The sequence below is a fragment of the Opisthocomus hoazin genome, chromosome 2 (assembly GCF_030867145.1).
Source record: "Opisthocomus hoazin isolate bOpiHoa1 chromosome 2, bOpiHoa1.hap1, whole genome shotgun sequence".
NCBI classification, from domain to species: domain Eukaryota; kingdom Metazoa; phylum Chordata; class Aves; order Opisthocomiformes; family Opisthocomidae; genus Opisthocomus; species Opisthocomus hoazin.
The window spans coordinates 102,716,388-102,743,905 of record NC_134415.1 but is presented as its reverse complement, the minus strand read 5'-3'; the positions used below and the strand labels follow the sequence as shown (position 1 = coordinate 102,743,905).

General features: G+C 37.9%; 1 protein-coding gene across 7 annotated transcripts in view; it reads right to left on the bottom strand.

Moving 5' to 3' along the window:
- The window catches only part of KHDRBS2 (KH RNA binding domain containing, signal transduction associated 2), a 430,741-nt gene that overhangs the window by 31,007 nt on the left and 372,216 nt on the right, over positions 1-27,518 (bottom strand). For 6 of the 7 annotated variants that reach the window (XR_012763239.1, XR_012763238.1, XR_012763240.1 and 3 more), the window contains 3 exons: positions 22,177-22,235; positions 3,663-3,836; positions 1,658-1,709 (listed from right to left, as the gene is read on the bottom strand). Coding sequence is in view for 1 of the 7 variants with exons in the window: in XM_075414613.1 (XP_075270728.1) it covers positions 3,739-3,836; positions 22,177-22,235 (157 nt within the window). In the remaining 6 variants the exon portion in view is untranslated. Of the gene's footprint in view, positions 1-1,657; positions 1,710-2,919; positions 3,837-22,176; positions 22,236-27,518 lie in introns of those variants that run through there. The other variant, XM_075414613.1, reaches the window with a different exon arrangement.

Below are 27,518 nucleotides of genomic sequence, written 5' to 3'. Positions count from 1 at the left end.
TGCAGTCATGGGTAATTTTTCGTACTAATTCCCTGAAAATCAATAGAACAAATTTTTGCATAAACAGTTGCTTGCACTGACTTATTAATGTACTTTTTCTAAGTAATTATTGTATAAGAATATTTCACAATGCATCATTTTACTGACATATTCTGCATTTTTTTAAATCTACACAAATAATGGCTGTAAAGTGGAATTTGAGACAATAATATTAAAGGACATTGCTCTGCTATAAAGTTGTATTTACTGGAGTCCATCCTCAAGGAGTTCACACTAGCTACCCTCACGTAAAAATCTGATGCACAAGTGAGAAATTAATTTTATGTACTTTGCCTTGCATCTCACTCACATCAGGTATGACCTGTTCACCGTTTCGTGTAATTAATAATTTCAGTAAGGCATAAGAGCGTTTTCTGAAATACTTCTGTAGTAAAATCTATAACATACATTAATCTATAAGCACAGTTCTACCAGTATGAAACTATTTGTAGCAGTGGAGCGTGTTTTTCTTGTCTGTATAGATATAACATGTACTGACTGAAGCACATTTGTATAACTATATGCAAGGTGGGTAGATGGAAGCTTTTTACTATAGTGGTACACTCACACTGATGTGACTCTAATATGCAGACAAATCTTAATGCTGTGCTATATCACTTTGGCCTGTAGAGTGTTTGTAGCACATAAATCAAACCAATTTATAAAGGTCTTGAGGCAACCCTTTATATCTTGTTATACAACACAACTTGTGGTTTGTAACAGTTGAATACACTGGAAAACACAAAAGCAGCTAGACCACAATCATGGGAAAAGATGCCAGAGTAATAAATGTGTCTGGGATTGTGTTTCTGGAGCACAACATCACCAGTTTTGTTTATTGACTCTTACCTAGTTTAACAATCACGAGAGAGGAAGAGAATTTCTACATCTCGTATTGTGATTAGATTGACACTCCTGAGTGGACAAAGTCATATATGAGCTGATTTTTTTTTTTTTTTTCTGTTTCCAGCAATGACATTGGTCTTCAATCAAAAATCTCCTGTATAATCTGAAGTCTGTATAAGAAAGTTGTCCAAGATACACCTTTATGTTTAAGTGTATTTAACAGAGAAATATAGAAAATTATGCCTTGATCCATGCCATCGCATGGTAATACCATTAATATCTTTGCTTTTCTAAAGCATAAAAAAGAAAAGCCTATCAAGAATAAGAATGAAAAACAAACTTCCTGTCTCTTCATAGACACTTCTGTCATAGGAAGAAACGACAAATACTTTGAGAAGCAAAGGTAAGCCAGTATTGTATGTTTCTATGTCATGTGACAAGTTTGTTTCCAAAATGTAGGCATACTTTTAATAAACACCAGGTCTTGTTTTTTGCAGGAGCAGTTATAAAACATACTGTCTTAATATTTACCACTAAAAGATGACAAGACTTCTTTCACTTAAATTAAGGGTATCATGCCACATAAAAGCAAATGCTTTGATTGCCATTATACCATAATCACTACGCTGCTATGCAGGGAAACATTCCTGGAAAGAATTATCTGTTTTGAAACTCTAGCTGAATATGTTTCTGTATGTTAGTAAAAACAAATAAAATAGGACACAGATAAAATAGGAAACAGGAAAAAACCCTGAGAGGCAGCAGAGCTTACCTGACCACTTCTCAGCAGATCTGCTGCTTAGCTGTCCAGTGCCTGTGAGTCCCTGAAATAGTGAGACAGAATAAACTCAATGTAACTATCACGTAGCCTACTAAATTCGCTTTTAACACTTCAAGCAACAAAACATACGCTTCATAAACTATTCAAAAAAGAGCTAGCATGCAACTCCAGCTGCAAGAGATTTTGTTCACAAACTGAACAGCAATAGGCCTGTACTTTATTCGCATCAAAAAAGTAAACCAATCACGTTGACAAAAAGCCACTGTAAACAAAAAGACCGTATATAAAGGATTAATAGTTTTGGCATCCCTACTATCAAGTCTTCTGTTCTTTTTGTTTTTCATCAAAATTTAGGTTATATATTTGTTGTTAGCAAGAGTTGCATTACTATTATTGTTAATTTTAGTTCTGTTTATTACCTTGAGGGTTATATATTGTAGAATAATTTTGTTGTCACTAGTTAATGTTAATTAGTTGTTTTAATAGCCTATATACCTATTTGTTATCTTTTGGTAGGTTTACTTTTTTAACTATCAGTAACTTAATAACTGAGAATATTTAACATTACTGTTGCATACTCAAAATTACAGAGTTACTATTAGTGTTACCTGTTTAACGTTTAGTCATCCTTTGAGTCCTGCGACATATTTCCTTAACAATCATCAGCCATCAAGTCTGATAGTCTCAAAAGAAATATCAGCCCTCTAAACTGCCTTCAAGGGCGGTGATATTTAGCACTGAAAATTACAAATAAAGTTTTTGAAGTTGAGTACCAGCAACTGGGCAGTGACACTGATGATTTATTTATCAAGACAAATTGTTATACACTACGAAAAATGCAGTCAACGCACTCTTCTGAGTGAAAACAAATAGGTGAATCTATGCAATGCTTACATGTTGAATGGGATATTTAATGTGCGGGGAAACTCAAAGGTTGAAGAACTAGCATTTAGACAGTCTAACAGTGGTAAGTGGTAATCTTACCTCTTTAAACTCCATTACATTCTCACGAGAGACATGCTAATACAAACAAGTCAATCAGAGTTTGTGTTTAGCAAGATCAAGCTTAGAGGATAGTTTAAAATCCATTTATTGTTCTAAAGCATATTTTTCCATTAACATGTTATACATTAGTGGATACTAACCATGATTCATGTAACAGTTTAGATTGTTAACTTTTAAATTATTTAACAACCAGAAGTTATTAATACAACTTTTAAAGTCTTACACAAAAAATCTTAAAACAGGCTTGGGTTCATTTTTGTAATTTTTATATAAAAAACATTTTAGGCATCTCTTGAAAAAGAAATAAAGCAGGCATTTAAAGCTAGAAAACAAGTAATTCCAAATTTAGTTTGTTACAAAAGGTTTCAGCTTTATTGACAAATTATGGCAAACATATTTGACAAAATTATGGTTTCCTATTTAGAGAAGCTTACACATGGAACTTTATGTGATTTTTTTTAACAAATACAGGTTAAAACACTGAACAAATTCAGTTAGCTACATACATACAGTAGCTGCTTGTTTTCAACCCCATTAAAACAGCATTTAAAATTAAATTTACAAACTTAATATTGAACATCTTAATCTAAACTAACATATATTAAAAAAGACAGGTTAAAACATCTTATCTACAGCTTGATTATTGTCTGGTTCAAAAAAAAAAAAAAGGAAAAAAAGCGCCTCAGTTTACAGTCTTTCAGCAACCCTAAACAAAAACTCAGCCTTAGCTAGTATGTAGAGAGACTCAAGATCTGTAACAGTGTCATGCTTTTTAAGTTACACACAGCAATGAATACAACCAACAGAACATCACCTTTGAATGGTTTATAGACAATGCTTGCCAAAAGTGTTTTGTCTCTGTTTTTTTAAGTCCGTGTTATAAAATACTACTAATGCCAATGATGTCACTTGAATGTTATAGGAAATACAATTAGTACATAGGATAATAATGAGCAGTAATCCCTAGGATAGAAAAGAAATGGACTATTACTTGTCTTGTTGCTGTTTATGTGGAGACCACAGGCTATTAACTGTCTTTGAGATGAGGTCACAGATGAGGAGGACCTTCAATATCTACCATAGGGGTGTTCCCTGTAACCCCCTCTGGCTGACCTTGGAGGTGGTGCCTTTAGGCTGGAACGGGTTGTGGCCCATTCTTCTTGTGCTAAAAAACAGAAGAGAAAAACATGTTTTGTAAATATCTAAACTTGAAAGTACAAAGTGATACCACTGCTAATGGCTGTCAAAATTCTCGAGGGTCTTGGCTGAAAGCTTTAGAAAAATAAAATGAGCATGGTGTTATGATCCATTTCCTTAGACTCTCACAAAAACTTATGGAAAACTAACCTTCTACTTCTCTACACAGACAACCTGTCTATCTCAGGATGAAAAAAACCTTACTCTTTCATGAAAAAAAATAGTATCTACTGTGGTGGCAGTACAGCTAGCTCTGGAAAAATGACTGCACCAGCCTGCCGATGTTTTGAGCATCTAGTATTTAAGTTAAAGCACCAATGTGAACAACATTTAATGCAGTTGGTATGTTAATAAGACGAGGAGTTGAATCATGAAGAGATAATAGAAATACATTTGATTTTTTACTTCCATTCGAGAACAAAAGAAAGAAAATAATGGAAGAAAAATAATGTGTATAAATTAAGCTACTACATTAGGCAGAAGAGATTTGCCAAATAGTTTCTACTTTGCATTATCTCTAGAACATTTTTTCAAATTTGTGTGAATGAAATATGCACAGGAAGAAGAACTTAAAAACTGCAAGGCTAGATTAGTTTTTACAAGACTTCTACAAATCATCCCTCGCCCCGGCCCCAGACAAGGTATTTCTGGAAGTTCAGCCTTCCAAAGGAGCAAACAGGGAGCTACCTACAGTTGTGGTCCAGTGGTTGAACCCCAAACCTGAACTCTCTCCTAAATCAGCAAGCGGATCATCAAATGATTTCTGGTTTTGTCTTTCACTGACTTCAACTGATCATATACACAGTGATTAAAATGGAAATGCAGAAATCACAGTATATCATCTATCATATATCACACCATAGTGCAACATTACCTCTGTTACAATAGTCATCGAATACATCTGACAAACACAGGTTCAAGAGGAAGTATGAAGATCTCTACGTATAGCCCCCAAGTTACATGATAGTCTGTCTGTGTCTTTGCAATGAAATATAGAAGCTATTCAGAAATCAGTGTGGCAAGTGTTAGTTATTTTCCATATTGTTTTATTTTATTCACAATCAGCATGTTTGTACTACAGGTATGCGTAGAATATTAACGTTTGTAAAATATGAACGTTAAGGGTCAAGCTTTCTGATGCTAGGGGAAAAAAGAACACTTTTTAAGTTGTACAAAAAACATATTGAAAAGAGAGGAGTTTAAAAGATTGGAAGGTGACTTGAAGTCAATGCGAAAGGAAAAGGAGGATTCCTATTCATGATGAAACAGTATACCTGTTGTTGCTATCAAAACAAAACTAATTGATTGGTATATTAAAATAGATCCTTCTTCCTAAGTCTAAAGCAGAGCTACTTTATTTCATCTATAAATAGGTAACACAGTAATAAGCTGAAACTGTTCTTGTCCCATAAATTTAAAAATCCAGTTGTATCTGTTTTTTATGCCTTGATTCACACAAAATTTTTTAAATGCCTGTCGAAGAAATTAACATTTCAGAATATATTTTCTTTGTTCAGGTCTTGTTTTACACTTTTGCCACCCCACTCAGCCACCAAGTATTGAAATGAGTACTCCTGACTCAGCATGGTCAATAAAATTCATGTATATGGAACAGAAATGTGAAATTTGCTGAACTCCCAGGTATAAGGGGATAATGTCTGAGCCAATGTGGGACATACTAGCTATGGTGAGCAGGGGTAAAGATATTCGTTGCTCGTAGCCAAGAAGATCATATTTTTACTATGTTTTTCATGTTACATGCAGCTTTCTCATGTATTTTAATAAACCAAGCAGAGACATTCTTGAGTTCAGTCTGATTCCTGATGTACCTCTAGAGTGAATCCAACCTCAGTCAATTTTTCTTTTTTTCTTGTATTCCATTGCCACTACTGGAAGAACAGAGTGAGCTTTCAAGTGTCATGTCACTGATACAAAGCAGTGATGGATTCCTAACTTTTAAAAGGTAGTGTGTCGCAATTCACTCAAAGCATTGAAGAATTATGTTCAATTTTTAAACAGAACTACCTAAACAAGTGACCACAGCTTTCTATGCAAAATAAAATACACAGGCTAGTACAGGAAAGTATTAAAAATCAAAATTGTATTATTCATACATTTCAGTGAAGGCTAAGTACATTGCCTCAAAATTAGTCAGCTACTTGATTAATGAAGGATGGCCTTAAATATAAAAAGGAACTGAATAAAATCTTCATCTCCATTAAGGTATGTCAAAGATTTTCTTTTATTAAAGCAAGATTCTAGAGTGATAGCAACATTTTCCTCTCAAGCAAAGATTTCGTAAATATACCTTCTAGAGAAGAACAAGAGTTCAGCAGAAGGTCCATGTTTTGATTGCTTTGGGTTCAGTTGCTATAGATAACTTACTAAAGTTCAGTCTTCACTAGTTTCTTCTTAAATAGTTTATTCATACCATTCGGTTACGATGAGCTTAAAATAACAACACTCCCCAGTGAAGCTAACACATACAGAGGCCTTTGTTTCTCTTCTGCATCTTGATTAATGTGTTAATTGCTAATAATATAAAATTCCAAATACATGCCAGTGATATTGTTGCACAGTACAAGCACAGAAAAATTTGTTTGGATTTTTCTTTTTATATGCATATATTAGAGTCCAAGTTCCAAACGAATTTTTGAGCAATATGGTGACATCTTAGCTACATGTATGAAATGATATGCTGATGTTACATTTTCATTTTACTATTTCCAAAACCTTTACATGACAATACACTTTACTGTCAGTCATACCACACTTTTAGCCCTAATACAGGAAGTATGTAATTAAGTAAGTTCAAAACCCCATCCTATTAGCAGAAATTTTGAGAAACTGAAATCTTACCCAACATAGATAGGACTACATACTGTCCACCCACATATGAAATTGAAGTCACAATTTCTTTCTCTGGGAGGTCAGAAAGTCCTCCCAGGTAAAGGAGAATGAGGTCTCCTGGCCATGGGAGGGAAATTGAACTCTCTCTATATGTTGCATGGGTGGAAAAGTACAAAGACACTGATGTTTAGCTTAGAGAAGGTCCTCCAGAATAGTTGGGGAGCTTCATAGTTGAAGCTACACCATGAACAGAAGCGTGGCAACATTTTGTGTGCCCTCCATTTCAGAGCAAAGCAAAATGGGTTAGTTCAAATCTACACGGAAGGTAAATTCATGTTTCACCCTGCACTGAAACTAAGAGGGCACTCACATCTTTGGTTAAAGTTAAAAGGTGGATTCATAAAACACCTTTTCAGTTGAGACATGGTCAGTGACTGCATTAGTGAAAATAGTCTTGCGTTTTTAAATGCAAAGTAAACCACATTGACTAGAAATGGTTCTCAGGGTCAGACACCATGTTTTAGTTGAGAAGCAGTAACCAAAACCTGAGAGCTTATGGAACAATATAAACTCCAGCAAACGCTTTACTCTGGCAGTCACCAAGGGACACTGGTGACTGGAGATATTGCCAGTGATGGAGCATCAATTTTTTTCCCCCAAATTATCACAGGACAGAGCATGATTTATACTATGCAAGGATTGTTTGGTGTCAGATTATTTATTAAAGTGTATTTATTTATTCACTTCATTAAAGTGAATTTTGAGTGTGAAGGGTCAGTCGGGTCACAAGATCATAGACCAGATCCAGACCCACAGCCCAACCAGCAGTGTAGGCACAGACAGTATTATCGCATGTTGGCATCATGTTGAATTGTGAACGGGCCCAAATGCAGGTTGGAGAGGATGCTTATTTCCTTCCTCTTATCTTCTGATGACTTTCATCTTCTCCTCTGGGTACAGGTATTACTGGCCCACTAACTTCCTCACCTCAGATACTCCTTCAACAAAATCAACTGTATTTCCCAAGACCAAGGTGTGAATTTGCCCCTCCAATAACATCAGAGCTGTCAAAGAGTGTTTAAAATTTTGTGATGCAGATTGCTTTCCAGTTTTGGTTTAAGATAGTCAACCATTAGTAATGTACTGGTTATTCTTCTAGTGTCAATAAAGTATTCTATATCTACTGACCTCATTGTCCAAACTTTATTTTAAAAAGGAATAAAAACATTGTTGATGTGAAAGAATTATTCCTTCTGGTCATTCATCTTTAAAGTTCAAAAGTTGTCGCTGCCCATTTAAAATTTTTTTTTATAACATTTAAAGACTTTTAAGACTTTAAAAATTCTCTCTGAATAAATGAAATTCATCATAGGTGCACTTTCATTTAGCAGGAAAAAAACATAATAGCACCCTTAGAAAATCAGAATACCTGTAGTTTTTTTACCTAATTAGAGTATCTAATGTTGCTACAGATCTACAGCCGCAAAAAAATGACCCGTATTCTGCTATAGACTCCAGCAGTGAGCAGAGGTAACAGAAAAAAAGTTTGACTGAACCGAAGCATTTCAGTTAATGAGCCTGTTGATTTTTAATGGGCATGATTTTACTGCTGGTATCTTGGTTTTTGCTAATCACTGCTGACTTTTGTGGCCAGTAAGAGAATAATTAGCTGACTCTAGACTAAAATACTGAACAGTTAAAACAGGTCTTAAAGATTGCTTTTGTAAAAAGATAATGCTCTATGAAAACAGAAAAATGAAAATGTAAAACATAAAAAGACTGTTAAAATTCTGAAAGCTATTTCTTCTCTGTAAAATATCTTCTCTGCAACTACATTATGTTGTTGTCTTGGGGTATGAGAGGAAAGCTTGGGGAGGGGGAATACCAGCTGCAGAGCTAAACTGAGGCTCAGGCTAGCTAGGAGTAGCTACTACTACTCCTAGTATTAGGAGTAGACACTTCTGCAGAAGATTTGGTAGCAGCTGATCTTGCAATGGAACAAGAAACATTCCTGTTGTGATTTTTTTGTGCACTCCATTTATTCTCTTTTTCTTTGAGCTGCTCAGGATGTTCTCTTGTTGAATATGAGGGCTTTTATGGCCACACGAAACCAAAGTTTACTGTGGAAAGCTATTGCCTAGAGGGCTGAAGAAGTGGCAGCCAATATGATATAGTCCTAAATCCTCAGGTCTCTCCTTCCTACAAGGAATCAGTTTCCATATAGTGAATTTAAAAATCCTGCCTCTGCAGTATGTTTCATTACACCCTTTAAAAATGGCATTTTGTAAATGTGCTGCAGCTTCAATTACCCTTTGCTGAAGTGTCACTGCATTTGCAGAGCGGCCTTGGGAAGAAGTCAGATTTATATAAAAAAGGAGAAGCTTTATTTATATAAATGAAAACAACAAAAGTAGTAAAAATACTCAATAAATGTACAACACAAAGACAAACCAATTTCTTGTTCCCTTCGAGTCCCCTCCCCCACCTCTGGACTGAAACACCTTCATATAAAGGTGAAAAGTGCAGTCTTTCTGGAAGTGCTCATACAGTAAAAAATGACTTTGTATTACCCATTGGAAGAAACTGTTTTTCCTTGACTAACAATGTTCTTAAAGTAAATTGCTGCTGCGGCTGTAGCAGCTTCTGATACAAAACAAGAACAGAAACGTAATTTGTGGTAGAAGTCTCTTAGCTCTTTTTTCCAGTAACACGGTGGACCTGTTTGCTTGATTTCAAACATTAACAAGAATGGGTGATGGTCACAAATTATTTATATCTATTTGGTAATACCATCATCAAAATATGAGAGGACAGTTGACAGTTAACAGCTCTTGCTGATATTGTGTAATAGACCCTACTGCATTAACAGGTGAATCTGTAGCCAAAACATGGAGGAAAGTTTTGGGATTACGGCCTTCAATTGGGAAAACATTGGCCTCTACTGCGGTAAAGGTAAATCCTTTACTGCCTCTACAGCAGTAAAGGATTGTATATTTGTTGTGGAGAAAGCAAAATGATATGGAGCAACACTATAAAGAGTCTCTGAACCACACGATGCCAATAAATTACAAGATGCAACCACACAAAAAAAGAAATCGGATTATTAGTGGTTTTTCCTACAGGGATTTTTAATGAAGAACAATATATTTGAATGCTGGTAATTAAAGGTTCCTCAATGTGCAAAGTTGCTCTTTCATATCTCAGTTCCAGTACTCCAAGGTAACTTTTTCTTTCAGCCCCAAGGTGGGGTTTCTGAGAATGGAAAGTTCTATCTTCAGGAATAGTCTCAAAGGATTGAAGCCATACAGACTACCTCAGTAGTCACACAGAGGTTTGGGTAGCTCATTGGGTAGCAGAAGGGTCAAAGATCTTTCAGCCTTTTTGATTCCCAAGCTAAATTTCATTGTGTTTCAGAACATATGAGAACAGTGGAGTCTGGTCTTTCTATGAGAGACTGCCAAAATGGAAAGGAAAGAGAACCTGGGCATATTTTATCTTAGTAAAGTGACAGGTTAATGAAGTGGAAACTGGGAGGCAATTCAGGTGAAGAGCAGGTAAGAGGTGTAGCCTTGGAAAGAGAAAGGTAATTGGGAGAACTGCTAGTGAGTCTGTGAATCAGTGTGCCCAAGAACTCAAGGGATGTGCAGGGCGGTCATTGTGTTTTAACGCCGATTCCTTTTCCTCCTTCTAACTCCTGCGCAAGGAAACCCCATGGAGTCCAACCTCCCCACTCCCTCACTGATGTTCAGCCTGCCGTCCAGTCTTTCTGCTCCAGCAGGCTCCTCTCACCCTCTGTCCACTTCTGACTGTCCCCAGTGCTATCATGTGTCAAAGAGTGTGATTGAAAAGAAAGCCACACAGGCAGCTTAATAACTGAAGGCTGAAGGTCCATTTTTTCCAGGAATTTGGTATTCTTGCCCCATGTTGCCATTCTTAGCTAAGACAAAATACTGTATTTTTTGCTTTCAGAAACTAAAAGTATAAGCTATGGCAGCATGATGGAAACGTAAGAGTTTATAGCTGAGGAATCTGAGTGTGTTTGGGCATGAGGATTGCTTTGGGTGTGGTAACAAGTGTCTTAGCAAATTTTTTGGTGGCCACTTTGATAAGAACTGTGAAGCCAAGGGCACAACCCTTTTGACAACACTAGATACTTTTTTTTATTTGCTGTATGCTCCCTGTGAATCGACATTTGAAACCCACCTTCAGGATACATAAATTAATTGTTATTATCGAAGGCAATCAGCACCCTTGGTTTATGATTCATCAAAATTACATGTTAGTATTTTTGCCCTGATTTTTATAATTCATATTGACTCTTAGTTGCTCTGTTCATTGAGTTATACAAATGCTTCCAGTATCTATTACAGACATTACTGATCTATTAGCTGAGACTGTCTTTAAAGATTATTGTTTGATCAATGGCTAGTAGACTCAGCAGTTCTGATATACTGTTTGAATATAGAATATAAGTCAGATTTTTTTCTTACTGGAGTTGCAGAATGAAAAAAAGGTCATAGTATTTTTAACCCATGAAAATCCTTTGACTGTGGGTCACTAAATAGTGTCATTTATAACAGAGAGAGATACTGCTTCTCTCTTACTATTTTACCTACGCAGTATTGAAAGCACAGAAAAATTCATAGTGGTCCATCTACCCCAAAATTCTACCCCGAGCAGTTGCTATCAGCACATGCTTAAATGTCTTCTAGTACAAGATTCAAGAAAAGCATGTATTCAGAGCACTTGTTTTCCTACTCTTTAGTCAGCATTCTGTAACCATGTAATGGAATTTTCTAGCACTGAATAAAACTCTCACAAATGTAGAGGCCAACAATTCAAGTAATTAAAAGGCAGACCATATTAACAGATGTTTTAAAATTAAAAAATACATACTAACAGCATGTGATTTGCATATGAATATGTTATTTCCTAATAATTTTTACATTTATATTCATTGCTTAGTCCCTATATTAAAAAAGACCTGATCACTTCTTCTTTCTGGTAACTTATTTAACATCTGAATACTGCCCACAATTTCTGGGCACAGTTTTATTCATCTCTGGTCAATTATTTTGGGACAGGTGGCTGAAAGAGCTGGAAAAAACTATTCTGTTTAGATAGTTAAGATGTGCATAACAGCAATTAAGATAATGGTTTAATTTGATTTGCCATTTAGCTTTCAGTGCTACTAGAAACATAGAAGCTGCTTTTAATTCAGAATAAAATAATTTTCTTTCCTTTGAGGAGAAAAATCTCTAGCTTCTTTACAAGGTCATTATACTGCATACATTTGGAAAGAGCACACTGCACTAGAGATGGAACGTAAGTGGAATTCAGGAATTGTGATTACTAGCTCTACTCCTTGTTTGCTCAGTGACCTTGGATAATTGTTCAATATTTTGTGGTATGGCTTCCTCACTGGTAGAATGAGACAGGAATACCCACCTCCCTGGGGTGTTCTGAGATGTAATTAATTGCCTGGGCAGTAAGAGAAAAGTGTTATAGACGTGCTCAGCAGAAGACCCAATAGAAACCAGACATTTAACTCTAAAATGAGAACACTGAAAATTAGAATGATTTTCTTCGGATAATTCAATTTGTGCTGTCTTTCTAGTAAGCCTACAAACTTCTCCCTCCATGAAAATATGGGTGGTGGCAAAGTACTAAGCAATGGTTGGAAATTTTACCCTACACAAGCTCATGACTAAGGTCAACTAACATTGACAAAGTCAGGATTTCACCCCATAAATCCACACAGAAAAGACAGCTGCACTTCTCTTGTGTCATAACTGGACAAGCATATATTATTTGAGACAAAAAATCAAGAGCAAGGTTTGTCTTTTTTTTTTTTTCAAGGAGAACATCCACTTATTTTTTCACTCTTCTGCTCTTTTTGCTTATCTGCAAAGCCTGCAACATACACAGGATTTTTTGATTTTATATCTACTAATTTTATACTTTTGTGAGAAGAATAGCTGAAGTGGCTATCTTTCAAATCACAAATGGTACCTTTTTTAATTTAAATGTGGAATCTTGTCAGAAGACAAAAAATGTTTTCAAAACATAGGCTCAAAATCTTTGTACTTATACTGGGCTAAATAGCACTTCTTTTACTAAACTTACTGCATATGCAATATATATGGCTTAAAAACTAGAAATGTTAGGAAAATCATGTAGTTTAATAGCCTATTTTCTGAACTTAGTTGTACTTGTTTTAAAAAACTACTGTCCCTGTGCTTGACAGTACCTTCTCTTCAGGAGGGCCAACAAATTAGACTGCATGGGTGCTCCAAATCTACTCCAGTATTGTGAGCTGCCCTGGCTTCAGCTGGTAGTGGAGAATCACAGGGATCCTCCAGCTGACTTCGCACTGGAGCAGATGAGGAGCGCTTGTGTACTCCACTCTGCCAGCTCTCCATGTGGGTTAAGTAATGTCAGCAAGAGGAGCAGTGCCGAGTACTGGAGAAAACAATTTCTTACAAGGCTTCAGCCACTTTTGCAGTGGACATCTGCCTCAGATGGGAAAGGAGCATCATCAGCCTGCACAGGTAACTAATTTGGGAAACTGCAACACAGGGAGGAGACAGACTATTACCAGTGTTGCTTTGAGGTGGGTGTGAATGTGACAGCATGGAGAGAGTTTTATTTTTCTCTTATTTTCAGTAAAAAATATTTCTATTACTTCATGGTAATACAAATGAAACATGCAGTGATATACTGTTTCTGGAATTAAATGGATGGTCAACACTACACGCACATCAGTATTACAGGACTTCTGTCTTAGATTCTCCAACTCTACGGTTCCCACAGTGAAAGGTGGTAAAATTACCATTTGAAATACTACATAGGAAAGTTTTTCATGATTTACATATCTTGCCTTAGAAAATGATTTATAATTCAGGAGTAATATAGGAAGCACAACAAACTGCTATAAATTAAAAGCACTCTCTTTTCTCATGCTACGTGTGGATTTTTTTTCAGTGTTGTATCATAATAACCATAGTACAAAAGTTTTAGGCTATGCAGTCAGTTAAAAAGAATGTGACAGATTTATATACGGAACTTTCTAAAGAATTATAGCCTAATTAGAACACTGATTTGACAAAACAGCAATAACTTTAGTAGCATCCCCACAGTAGCTGTCATAGCTGAATTCAAGATGTGCTTCTTTTCCTGCAGACTTTCAAAATCACATTCTTACGAAAAACATAAATCTCTTCTGAGGGAATGAATACTATTTGGGAGACAGCTAAGGTGATTCCTCCAGTAAAAGAATTGATAAAATTTTGCACAAAATCAAGGAAATGCTTTTGACAGTTCATTTTGTCCCACAGAGTAGGAATTGGATCTCTGATACCCTAGAATTACTGAAATAGAAGATTAAAGGAAGGCAATTTATTTGGCATATCTTCTGTCCATATGCAGTAGAAGTCTTCAATGTCTCCTGTTTCTGCTAGAAGAAAAACAGAGCTCTGTACAGGAAGACTCAGGAGCACTTCTGAGTTCGCAGGGCTGGGTGTACACCTGCCTCATGCTCAGGGAAAGACCAGATGCCTCTACCACCCCCAAAGAAAGGTGGTCATGCAGGCCTGTGGCACACCCCAGCATCTTTTGGGATAGAACCACGGTACATGTAGCAAGGTCGTTAGCCTGGGCAGCTGGGGAGGCATCAGGACTCAGCTGCTATATCAATATTAGCACACAGTGCATACAAATAGGAATGATCTGCAGAGAGAAACTGCAGATCCCGAGGACCTGCTGTTGATGCTATACAGCTTCTAGAGTTTTTTTCCATTTTGGATTGACTGTAGTTTGAGCCTCTGAACTGAATTCTCACAAAAAGTTAAGAGTGCATCTTCTGGTTTAGTTTCAAACTAAAAGTTGTGTACTCCACAAAATGATGTGAAGAGAGGTAAATGGAGACAAATGGGAAATCTGCTTCAAAAGAACTCTCCTGGTCCTATGTCAGTGTAGAAGCACCCAGCACGTGCTAACCTGCCTGCCAGGTGCTCTGTTGAGGCACAACAGAAAAACTCCACCACACTGGCACAATCTGTTGCCTCTGAGGTACCTAGCCAATGCTACGATGTTCCAAGACCTAGAAACCAAAGAAAGTTTTCTTTGCTGTGTTGCCAGTGATATTTTCTATCAGATACCAAATGTATACGCTCAGATGATATAAATGAACAATCAGTGCACATTAGTAAGACTTTATTAATTAGTGTTAATAAAGATCTTGCCTGTAATAACCAGCTATGTGCAGTCAAACACTGTAATGGGGAGAATCAGACCTTTGCCTCTTAGATCTGCATTTCAGTCGCTACCCCATTTGAGCACTTGATTTCCTACATTTGAAGACTTAAATGGGACTAGGCTAGAAAAAAATAGGATAAGAAACCCTTAACACCCTGAGCATAATGAATATTAGGACCAATGACCTACAATACCAAATTTATTATTAAGAATCAGGAAGGAACTTGGACTTGACAGCTGAACAAGCTTATCTTCACCTGCAGAGCAATTGCTAAGAAGTGCTTTTCAAAATTTACAAATATTTTTCTGCATAGATTGCAGCATGGCTTCATCTCCCTTTGTCACTGCCATAGATTAAACAATAGTGTTCATTTCACACTAGGATGGTAGTTACTTGAGTTTCTCCAGGAAACGAGCATGCTTATATCTCGTAATGAAGTACGAGAATTTATGTTTCCTAAGTTAACATGTCTTCAGTCGATCTATTTAACAGATTTCCTGAAGTCTGAACCCTCCATACGCTCTTTCCTCCCCAAATTTAACTATTATATATATTTTTATTTTTACTTGTTCAGCAGAAACTATCGTCATTCTGAAAAAAAAATACTAGATAATACACTCTTCAGGACAAACACAAAATTAAAAAATAAATAAGGTAATAAAAAAGTAGTGGAATGTTGCTGTACATTTTTAGTTGTCAGTCCTATAAAGCCCTATAGAGAATTTGTTTATAAAGTGCTGTCTATTACTTAGTAAACTAATTGGCATTACAACTGCAAAGCTCTCATATTGAGTGATTGGCAAGGAATTATTTGTGAAATAGCCAGTTAAATCATTGTGGCAGCATTTTACAACTTAAATGATGCCTTACATTAAAAGGAATTATACCAAACAGTTACACTCTCCTATTTTAATTAAAGATGGAATTATCCTAAAACCAAATGCCAGTTGTTTACAAGTGAGCACTTAATGCTAAACTGGAATAGAATATGCACTACAAAATGTGGTAATTAGAGAAAATATGCACATTTGAAAACTTCTGGTGAACATAGAACACATTTAAATGATGTCTCCTTGCTGCAATGGTGGCACATGCAGTAAACAGCCTTGCAAGCTTTTCTGAATGGCAGCAGGAATGTGAGTGGAGTTCACTTCTGTTTTCCTCTTCACATGGGAGAGAAAGTACAGATTAACCTCCCTAACTCTTGCCTAAGGCCTTTGGAAGATGATGTTATTCTAACTTAATTGTGGTGGTTTACGAGGTTATAGACTTTAACCCTCTCCTTTCACTCTCTGCCTAAGGTTTCTGCTTTTTTGGTAGCGGCAACAGAAGTCCACGTGTACTGACCTTTCAGATAACTGCAGTTCACGAGCTGGCATAAAACCATAAATTGCGGTCCTTTTCAGGTAATACATAAGGCAATATATACACCAGGCTGTGAACTACAGCATCTGACAACAGGCACACTCTTACTTTCCTCCATCTTGGCTACGACAGTTTCAGCCTTTGGGAGCAGAGGCAGGAGAGACTTCAACCTTCTGCAGCAGGAAATGGCAGAGCTCGTCTGCTAGAGTCCCCAGCCCTCGGAAGAACTAAGCCAGAAACAGTATCCGATAAATAAAAACCTTGAGTGCTCTGATCAGTGCAAGGGAGAAAAAGGATTCGGACAAAACAACTGTGAGGCAGGTGAGATATAATTAATATAGCTTGTAAGGTATTGGATGTACCTTGCCAGCAAGTCATACTGTCTCTGTTATCTTTCCAAAGTGGCCTAACCACAGCACAACTCTTGTATGGAGAATGCTGAAGAAACCCACAGAGAGGATGGCTTTCCCTTGGTCGAGGAGGACTACGTGAGGAATCGCTTAAGCAATTTGGACGCCCACAAAACCATGGGCACTGATGGAATGCACCCACGTGTGCTGAGGGAGCTGGCGGATGTCATTGCTGAGCCACCCTTCATCATCTTTGAAAGGTCCTGGAGGACAGGAGAGGTGCCTGAGGACTGGAGAAGGGCCAATGTCATTCCAATCTTCAAAAAGGGCAAGAAGGAGGACCCAGGGAACTACAGGCCGGTCAGCCTCACCTCCATCCCGGGAAAGGTGATGGAGCAGCTCATCCTGGAGGTCATCATCAATCAAGTGGAGGAAAAGAAGGTTATCAGGAGTAGTCAGCATGGATTCACCAAGGGGAAATCATGCCTGACCAATCTGATAGCTTTCTACGATGGCATGACCGGCTGGGTAGATGAGGGGAGAGTCATGGATGTTGTCTCCCTCGACTTCAGAAAGGCTTTTGACACAGTGTCCCATAACATCCTCCTAGGGAAGCTCAGGAAGCGTGGGCTGGAGGAGTGGTCGATGAGGTGGGTTGAGACTGGCTGAATGGCAGAACTCAGAGGGTTGTCATCAGCGGCGCTGAGTCTAGTTGGAGGCCGGTAACTAGTGGTGTCCCCCAGGGGTCAGTACTGGGCCCAGTCTTGTTCAACTTCTTCATCAATGACCTGGATGAAGAGTTAGAATGTACCCTCAGCAAGTTTGCTGATGACACCAAACTGGGAGGTGTGGTAGATACACCAGAAGGCTGTGCTGCCATTCAGCGTGACCTGGACAGGCTGGAAAGCTGGGTAGAGAGGAACCTGATGAGGTTCAACAAGGGCAAGTGCAGGGTCCTGCACCTGGGGAGGAACAACCCCATACATCATTACAGGCTTGGGGCGGACCTGCTGGAGAGCAGCTCTGCGGAGAGGGACCTGGGTATCCTGGTGGATGACAGGTTGACCATGAGCCAGCAGTGTGCCCTGGCTGCCAAGAAGGCCAATGGGATCCTGGGATGCATTAGGAGGAGTGTGGCCAGTAGGTCGAGGGAGGTTCTCCTTCCCCTCTACACTGCCCTAGTGAGGCCCCGTCTGGAGTACTGTGTCCAGTTCTGGGCTCACTGCTTCAAGAAAGACGAGGAGCTACTGGAGAGAGTCCAGCGGAGGGCTACGAGGATGATGAGGGGACTGGAACATCTCCCCTACGAGGAGAGGCTGAGGGAGCTGGGCTTGTTCAGCCTGAAGAAGAGAAGGCTGAGTAGGGGACATTATAAATGCTTATAAATATCTGAAGGGTGGGTGTCAGGAGGATGGGGACAGACTCTTTTCAGTGGTGCCAAGCAACAGAACAAGGTGCAATGGGCACAAACTGAAGCATAGGAAGTTCCGTCTGAACACGGGGAAGAACTTCCCTCTGAGGGTGACGGAGCACTGGAACAGGCTGCCCAGGGAGGTTGTGGAGTCTCCTTCTCTGGAGATATTGAGGACCCGCCTAGACGCAGTCCTGTGAAGCCTGCTGTAGGTCACCCTGCTTCGGCAAGGGGTTTGGACTAGATGACCCACAGAGGTCCCTTCCAACCCCTAACATTCTGTGATTCTGTTATTCTGTGATTCTGTTCCTCTGAAAAAACAGGGAAAAGGAGAAAGAAATGAGAATGTGAATGGTTTACAAAGGGCTTTTCCTTTGTACTAATCCTGTACAGTGAACGTGCTTTTTGGCCTTGGGTATGACATTCCATATGGGCAGGAAAGGTTCTTAGTTACCAAATTTTTAGTTGTACATTTTATCCTAATCGATTCATAAGAGAAATCATTAAATTCATGTTTTTGCTAGATACCTCCTCAGATGACAACAGTGCCAGAAGGGAAACCACAAAATTATTAAACTGTAATAAGAGCAACGGATAGAAACATTTCATTTATAAATTAATCCAATTTCATGTCTTCTGTTTTAAAACATAAGCATCGTCATCAAGATAAAATGACACTGTCATCTGACTTACCGAATTTATGTTCCTCAGCCCAGAACAGTGATCTTCAAAATTCTCTAGCAGTAGCTGCATAATCCTGATCCTATTAAAAATTTGTAGGAATCTCATAATTCCTTAGTAGAGTATTTCCAGGTGCCCAGGGGCTGCTGTAGGGCATGCTTTGAAGTGTCTCTACTTTGATCCTTCTGAGAGAACTGGGTGGTAAGCATATTAAATCACAATAGGCTTTAAGTCTCTAACTGCATGAGATGGTTCTGTGCTACGAATTTTCATTCATGGAACATCCCTTAGTCATGGGAAATGGCTGGATTTTACATACACCCCTCAGTTGACTTTGCTGTTGTCTTGGGAGGTGTCTTGGTTGGATTTGTAAGGGACTGACTTCTCAGGAACCTTCACATCAGAAACTAAACAAGGAGTCAAGGCAGTTAACTCAAGCTGTAGGTTTTACAGCAGTGAACAGTGTGTAAGAATTCATCCTGCCCAGCCTCAGATAAGTGACGTAGGCCCTTTCCTGTTTAGTACATCCATCTAACCAAAAGAGAGATGAAATTTCTGAGAACAACGTGGTTTTCAGGTGGGCTTTGCTCTGGAACACCCCTGTGATTTTTGCAGCCCTACTGTGAACAAACCATAAATGCATAAATCTTAAGGACTTCTGAGGAACCAGTGACCCCAGTCAGACTTCTCCACAAGCTCTGCTAAAAAGCATATAGAAGAACCCATAAGACAAAAACCACCTGCTTCTTCTCAGGAGCCCAAACAGAAAGAAAAGTCATAGCAGGCAGCTCACATGGGAGTACTATGGTGCTACAGAGAGCTTTATATTATGATTTTTAAAAATTTTTAAGTATGAAGTAGCATTGTTCTTTTGTCAAATATACTTCACGAAAAAGAACGAAAGAAAACCTTCTCAGCATTGAGAGCTGTCCTCCCTAACGATAAGGTGGAAGCAAGAGGATGCACAGGACAAAATAAAGAAATTACATGCTTGTCAACTTTAGATAATTCAGATACTGTTACTGGAAGTTATAAGGGTGAAAAGACAAGTCATTACAAAAAAACTTCGAAGAGACAACAACAAGACAACACCAGTTCTATGTTCATGTACCATTTGTGCATGGTCTTATTCAGAGTCTAGGGGCATTCTGAATTACAGAAGTGTGCCAGAAAGAATTGTAAAGGAGGAATATAGCCTTGTTGTGGAAGGTAAAACAAAGTGTGAAACTGAACTGGGGTGAAAGAAAGACTGTATTGATTTCTGCTGGATGGTAAAAAATGAAGGGACAGCTGATTTTATAGAGTAGGATGGATTCAGAAGGCTCACAATAAATTTCAAAACATCCTGAAAAAGAAGTAGAGAACTGGGAACAGAGAATTAGGGTAAAATTTACATGAGGATGAGAAGGGGTGGCATCAGCATACGAACCAAAAATTCAGAAACTGAGGAAGTTAAGTATACATTCTATAGTTCTGTATACTCAGATTACCTCCTTAGATAAATGGTGGTGACTTTGGGATGAAGGAAGTTCATGTACAGGTTTTCAGAGCACAGAACTAGCAAATTTACTAATCTGCTAAAGTAAGTGAACCAAAAGGAGCACAAACACATATAAATGTGTTTGATTTCAGAAAGTAGAAAAATCACAATTTGGAATATTATTCCACTTTCACATTTATTCCAGGTTATCCGTAAAACTATTCCAGACCTTTGTATTCAAATGCCAGCTCAGAAAACAGTTTAAACAAAAACCCAAGTCCACAATATTTTAAGACAAGTCCAGTAAAGCAAACCCAGGCATTTTGAGTTTGTTTCAGCTGCTGAATGGAAAAAAAAAACCAGTAGCTTCTTGCAGAGCATAAATTTAGTCATGATCCCACTCTCTGAACGTTTTGTAAGCCTTAGCTAATTACTCCGTTCAAAACCCCTGCTGGGAAAACAAGTAATATTCTTCTAGCTTTACAAATGAGGGATTGGAGGAAAAGTGACAATACTTTAAAAGTCTTGCCCAAACACATGGAGATTCAGTGTGGGGGAAGACTAGGTAAAAGTTAGACGGTGGGTAATTCTTACTGCTGAGCTCAGCACATGCTTTTCTGCGTCGCCCAAAACCTTAGCAATGCGTTTGGGAGGAGAGGTGGAGAGGGGATCTGTAGAGGGGAGGAAAGGTCTTTCACCGCAGGTACTAAATGAGTACGTACAGAAAGGAAACAAAACAAAGGGTAACTGATCCACACACATTCATATGAATAAGATGTTATTATTATTACCTGTTTAGCATTGAAAATGTGCTTGACTGTACATTGTATTATCCAAATGTATCGTGAGTACTGATTTTGCAAAAAAATCAGTTATTTCTGATTATGCAATACAATCATTTTGACAATGTCTCAGTAATGTCTTGTGATTTCTGTACAAATACAAAGGAAACTGCAACTTTGCATTACAGTGACGTTTGCTTCACAGCTGCATGAATAAAATTATTTCATTCAAGCAGCAATCCTTACATAACCCCTTACTGTAATTTTTATTTGCAGCGTCCTGTCCAGCAGCTCTCATTTTCATAATGCTTTGGAAGTCACCATGTCAACTTACTATACTTTATTAGTAGTAGTAAATCAGGCATGAGATCTCTGCTGAGTATACCAGGGTCACTCTTTAAGCAGCCAATAGTCAGCTTTGCTCTATCATTACAGTGAAAATGTCGGGGTCGGATTCACTGTGCCATTTGATGGTAAAATGTACTGAAAACAAAAGTGATAGGCAAAGACAGAACAGATTCAAATTAGTTATCAAAACATATAATATCAAAAAAACAGACCTAGAAAAACGTCTGTACACATTGGAGCAGTACTTTCTTTTGCTCTCATGCCCTCAGTTCCTGTGAAGTGGAACTATTCCAGCTCACACACAGGACGTGGAAAGAGTCCTGCAGTCCCTCTACTCGTACTGCCTCGGGTGGCACGAGATACTCCTTTACCTCTGGGTGCGGTGCGGGTTCCCATGGTGGTACAGCACCCTACAAAACTTGCTGGTTGAACTGATGCGTATGACATACTATGCAGATGCCATAGTATCGTAGGCACATCAAGCAGACTGACACTTCACACTGAAATATATTCAGGCACTAATCAGAAACTTCAATGTTGCTGTTCAAGTTAATCTGTGACTGTGATTAATTGGCTTTGTAATTTTGATCAAAATTGATCTGTCTGATTTTCTGGTGCTACATCAGTAAGCCAAACCTCACCCTAAAGTTACACAAATCCATTTTGTTTGGTTTTTCTAAAAGCAGAGAAAGAAAGAAAAGTATATGGAAGTAATTTCTGAGTTGTCAGTGACAGATTTTTTCTTCTGATTTCACACTTTTGCTGAAGACAGAATAGACCTTACCGTAGCTGTCATAAGCCTCTTCACTTGTTCCGTGACCGTAGTCATAATACTCAGGCACACTGTAACAGATTCAGATAGCCATGTCACTATTATCATAGGTAACCAATGCAAAACAAAAACAGAGCACAGAAAATGAAATGTATTTTAACACTTCTACATGATAGCATAGTCCAGCTAGTTTCAGGGGCAGTGAGAGTTTAAAAAATATGAAGGAAAATCTATCAGTGACAATAACAGCTACTATACAGCATATCACATTTCTTGCCTACTGAGCATAAAACAAAATTGGTCCTAAATATGTAAACCTAGGAGATGTGACAAACGCTGACAGAAATTATATTTGCAAAAAATAAGGTCTGAAAAAAGACCATCTCCTTTATTATTTGCTATTGTTAAACTGCCAGAAGAGGTGTTAATCTCATTTATCTGTAACTCTAAACATTTATGTGGTATCAGACTCAGCCTAGTTTGTTTTCCTGAAAGCTGACTGTATCTTATTGCGTGGAACATGTAAACTACTTATCTTCACCAAAAACATTGTTAGGTATTCAGCTTTGGTCCTGAATTAGAAAGTATGTTTCCACTGCTTGTAGAGAGAAACCTGACTCACCACAGCCTTTGTCCTTACGCAGTTGTTGGACATCCATGGAAAGTTTTATGCAGTACTAACAAAATGCATATTGCAAGTCACGAGGTTCAAGGCGTGGAAAACCAGACTCAAGAGTCTCAAAAACACTTTTTCACTGCTTTTTGTTAATTAAAAAAAGCGGTATGGTCCCATTAACATGTTATCAAAAGATTTCAGGTCATAGTTACACCCCAATAATCAGCAATATCCAGGTATTACCTGGAGTAGACACCAAGAAAATTTGCCCTCTAAGACGCAGTGAAATGGAAATGGAATTATTCACACTTCTGCTTGACTGCTTTTAATATTTACCATTTGCACGGTGTATTTGGTATCTGATACCAAATGTAGGATCAGACTACTGCTGTTACCAGTAGACAACCAGGTAGACACAACAAGAATCAGTCCCTGCCCAGAAAAACTTACGAACTCTATGGATTCTACTACGTAGTATGTCTTCTGTCTGCAGTGAACCAACCAAAAAAATGTAACAATTTCCCTGTTGTTAATTTTTTGTTGTTGTCCATTTGGCTTCTTTTTCCTTGGACACTGTGTGAGACAGACTTTTGCAAGCTGGACAGAAGCAGACAACCAGCTCTCTATTGCATTATTTATAATATTGTTACTCAGGCAATTTTCCATATTGGATTATCGTTTTAAAAATATTAGTTTACACTTGAAAGAGAAGCTTAGTTGACAGTGGAGTGTAAGTAAAAATGTTTCACAAATGCAATAGAGACAAACAAGCAATCTGTAACAATTATTTTCTTAAGCTAATTTTGACTTCTTTGTTCACAAACTGCCTGTAATCAGATTTTTAATTTATCAAACTTCACAGCTATTCGTAACTATTCTTGGAATAATTTCTCAGAATAATTCATGTGCTGTATTTCACTTGAGAGCACTGATTGCGTGTATCTGATAACTGACAGTCAAGTTGTTTTTATTTGGGACATATCATCCCCTGACAGGTTGGGCACAGCTCTCATAGTCAGTTTTCAGCTACAAATATATGTGGGGTTTTTTTGAACTGAAAATGCAACTATAATTGTTGTGCACTAATATGGTAATTTAGCGACAAGTCACTCATGTCAGCAAATAGTACACTGATGTCAGTATCTCAGACAGATGAAATTCATTTGCTAAAGCACTTTCAGAAAGTGGACATACAAGTGACATGAATGAAAATGTAGGTAATACTTTTCAATATTTTTCCCAATGCCATCCAAGCTGTATAAGACATATTCACTGCAGAGCATTACCTTCTGGGATAACAGGAGCCATCCAGTTGCTTGAAAATTAATAATCTAAACATACACACTTGTTGTTGAATTGGTGCAAGAAACAAACAGGAAGCATATATCTCTTATTTGTTGAACATACGAGGCATTCTGTACTATTTTGCAATGATTATAGTAGCCAGTTAAATAAAATTACAGGATTGCATAAACCAAACTAGAGCACTGGCAGCCTCAGGGTTAAATCATGTATTTGGTCACATCAACAGAGCTCATGGTTTAGACCTAAGAAATTACTTGGAATGTTCAGAACAGATAGATGATATACCACTGAGATCTGGCAGACAGCAGTATGAAAAACTCGGGTGTAATAAAATTTAAGCAGCAGGATTTTGGCATACTGCCTGCTTTTCTGGGTAGAGGAGGGTGTTGGACTAGTGAGTGGAATTACAGGAGAAGAAACCCCACAACTCTCATCTTCTGTCAGCGGATAAGGTGCCAATATTTCTTCCTGATACATGTTACAAAACAAAGCGGCTGTATCCAAAGGTCAGCTTTAAAAGGAGTGCATTTGGGACCCAATCCAAAGGCCAGTAAGTTATCAACAGCAGTCCTGCTCTCAGTGGTCACTGAGTAGGCCCTTGAGCTATTACCATCAATATAACATTCAGCAAAATGCAAGACTTGCAAGAACAGGTAAAAAATCATTGCTACGCTATTGTTGTTGCAGGTTTTTATTAGAGAAAAAAACCACCATCACACAGACAATAAGGATACGAGATTAAAATCCTGCAGAGTGAACATTCGGAACTGAAATACATTAGAAACAGAATACAAAGTTAATACACAAACCGTTAAAATAAGAAACAAGCTGTGCTGCAATTGTAGAAAGGAAGTGATTTGTTATATACTGCATATTTGTTGTCCGTGAGCACAATACTTCATACATTTCTGAAAACACATAATTCATAGCACAATACATGATTGAGATCTAAGTTCTCCAACTTTATTTCCCTGAATAATACACATTCTTCATAGTTTTGAGCCAAAAATAGTATTTCAGATTACTTGCCAACTCATATTAGAAAGTGTTTTGAACAACACCTAAGTGAAGAAAATTTATTTCTTGGTACGAAATACCTGATTTAAAATCATATTTTATAAGCCAGACTGCTTATCCATTAGTCTGCTCTATTTTAAACCTTTCTGAATAATCACTGTAATCCATTACAGGCATTTCGTTGTAAACATCTTCCTTGGATTTTTACCAAAGTGAACAATGAATGATGTTTATAATAAATGGGTGACAGAATACAGCTTTACATACGTACGATCTTTTTCTTAATTACTGAAGCACAGACAGATGTAGTTCATTCGCATTATGTCCAACTGTGGAAAGAAACAATCAGCAAATGCATTCAGCATAAATAAAACTTGTTTATATAATTCTAAAGTTCTCAGACTGTTCCTGGAAAATACAGTGATCATGAGCTCTAGAAACCTCAGGCTCTTGTGGTGGTGCTAATTGGAAACAAGACACCATTATCTGTCATTAGCATTCATTACTTTCAAGCAACACGAAGTGTAATTTACTTAAGTACATGCACCCACCTGAAAGCAGGATGCAAATATTTTATAAAGTAGATAAGATTAACTCATTAACAGCTTCTCAGCTTTTACTCCTAAGTTTTCAAAGCATTGCACTACTTTAACACCACACTTCTGAAACACAGAGGTCTCGATGTGCCATCACTTTGACTTCAGTAGGCTTCTACATGTACCACTTGTGGAGGTATTGATGTACATGGGACTATGAATCTTACAAGTAGTTTAATTATTTTTATATCTCAAATGGCTTGCAATCTGAGAACCTCTGATGTAACTTTTCTCTATCTAGATGAAACTAACAACAAAGACGTATGATTCTGTCTTCATTTGTATTCTGTGGGCAAGAACATTAATAATACATACACTGTTGATCTTCATAATCATAACCTATTTATGCTTATCTTTAACATAATTGTTGTTTTTTGTAAGTGCTTTTGAACCTGTTACTTTTAAAGATTTGGGATCAAAGTTTCCATAAACTTGCATCTTCGTTTCATGCAGATAAAGCCAGATCAGTTCCAAAAAGAAGAACACAAGAGACATTCCTTATTTGAGAGACAAGCGTCCCCTGAGGTGCCTTCCAACCTGAATTACCTGGTGCTCCGATGACATAAGAAGGGGTCACATACAGAGGCTCTGTATCTAAACAGCAACCTTAAAAGCCAGCAGAGGCTTTTAACCTCTTGTTAACTGGGACTTTTTCAAACTGGCATTAGTTAAACAAAACTGAATTCCGGTTTGACTATGTCAACACCCGTGGGAAACCACATAATTTGTTATCCAAAAGGCTGTGGAGAATGGTGCTTTAAGGTGGTTTAAGCAAAGAACTGCAAAGAAGAGCGTTAAGATTGAAGCCACAAAACACTGACTTTTAGGTCAACAAGCCACCCGGGGGAAGGGTGATGTTCACCACTCAGAGATCAATGGCGTCGGGTATAGGAGATCATGACATTAATGAACAGACTGCATTAGCCTTTGACCAATCTCTTCCTGCACCTGCGGGAAGCTGCTGGCAAGAGACCCCAGGTTAGCAACATCACCAGCTGGTCCCCTGACTGCTTTTACAGCTTCTGTAACGTAAGGCAGCAGAACACTGCAAGAACTGAAGAACTTGAGTACTTCTTGTTCCCTCATAGTTTTCTTTTTTTGTTCTTCCTTTCTCTCTTCTTCTTCTTCGCTTTTACTTGCTGAGAGATATATATAACTTTTTATTCAAAATGTGATTGCAGACATACAACGAGGCCACTAAAGCCAAAGCTGAAAGGTACAAGAAAGGATTCATCCTCCTTAAACACTGCTAACATGGATCTGCACAGGCAAAGTGTGTTCTGTAGTCTATCCTGAAAGATCCTAAGAAACTCAAAGCCTTTGATTAAGGCCTGTTGAGCTAGATGTAACAGATATTTTTTTTTCTGTAAAGATATTATGATATCTTGTTTTTCTTTCTTAATGGTTGTACTTTTAGAAAAGGAGAGTGTATTCTAGAATATTATAAGAATCTTTTATTCGGAAATGTTTGGGAAAGAGCAAGTCAGTTTAGAAAAGAGGCTTTTGATCAACCTTGGAGTTACTGAGCCATTAGACATTAGTCAGATTTCTTCTGTGAAATACTTGAATTGGTCCAAACTAGAGATTCAGCTGATGCCAGTGAAATTCAACAGTTCAGATTCATAATCAAACAGATGAAAAACTTCACAGAATCACAGAATAGTAGGGGTTGGAAGGGACCTCTGTGGGTCATCTAGTCCAACCCTCCTGCCGAAGCAGGGTCACCTACAGAAGGCTGCACAGGACCTTGTCCAGGCAGGTCTTGAATATCTCCAGAGAAGGAGACTCCACAACCTCCCTGGGCAGCCTGTTCCAGTGCT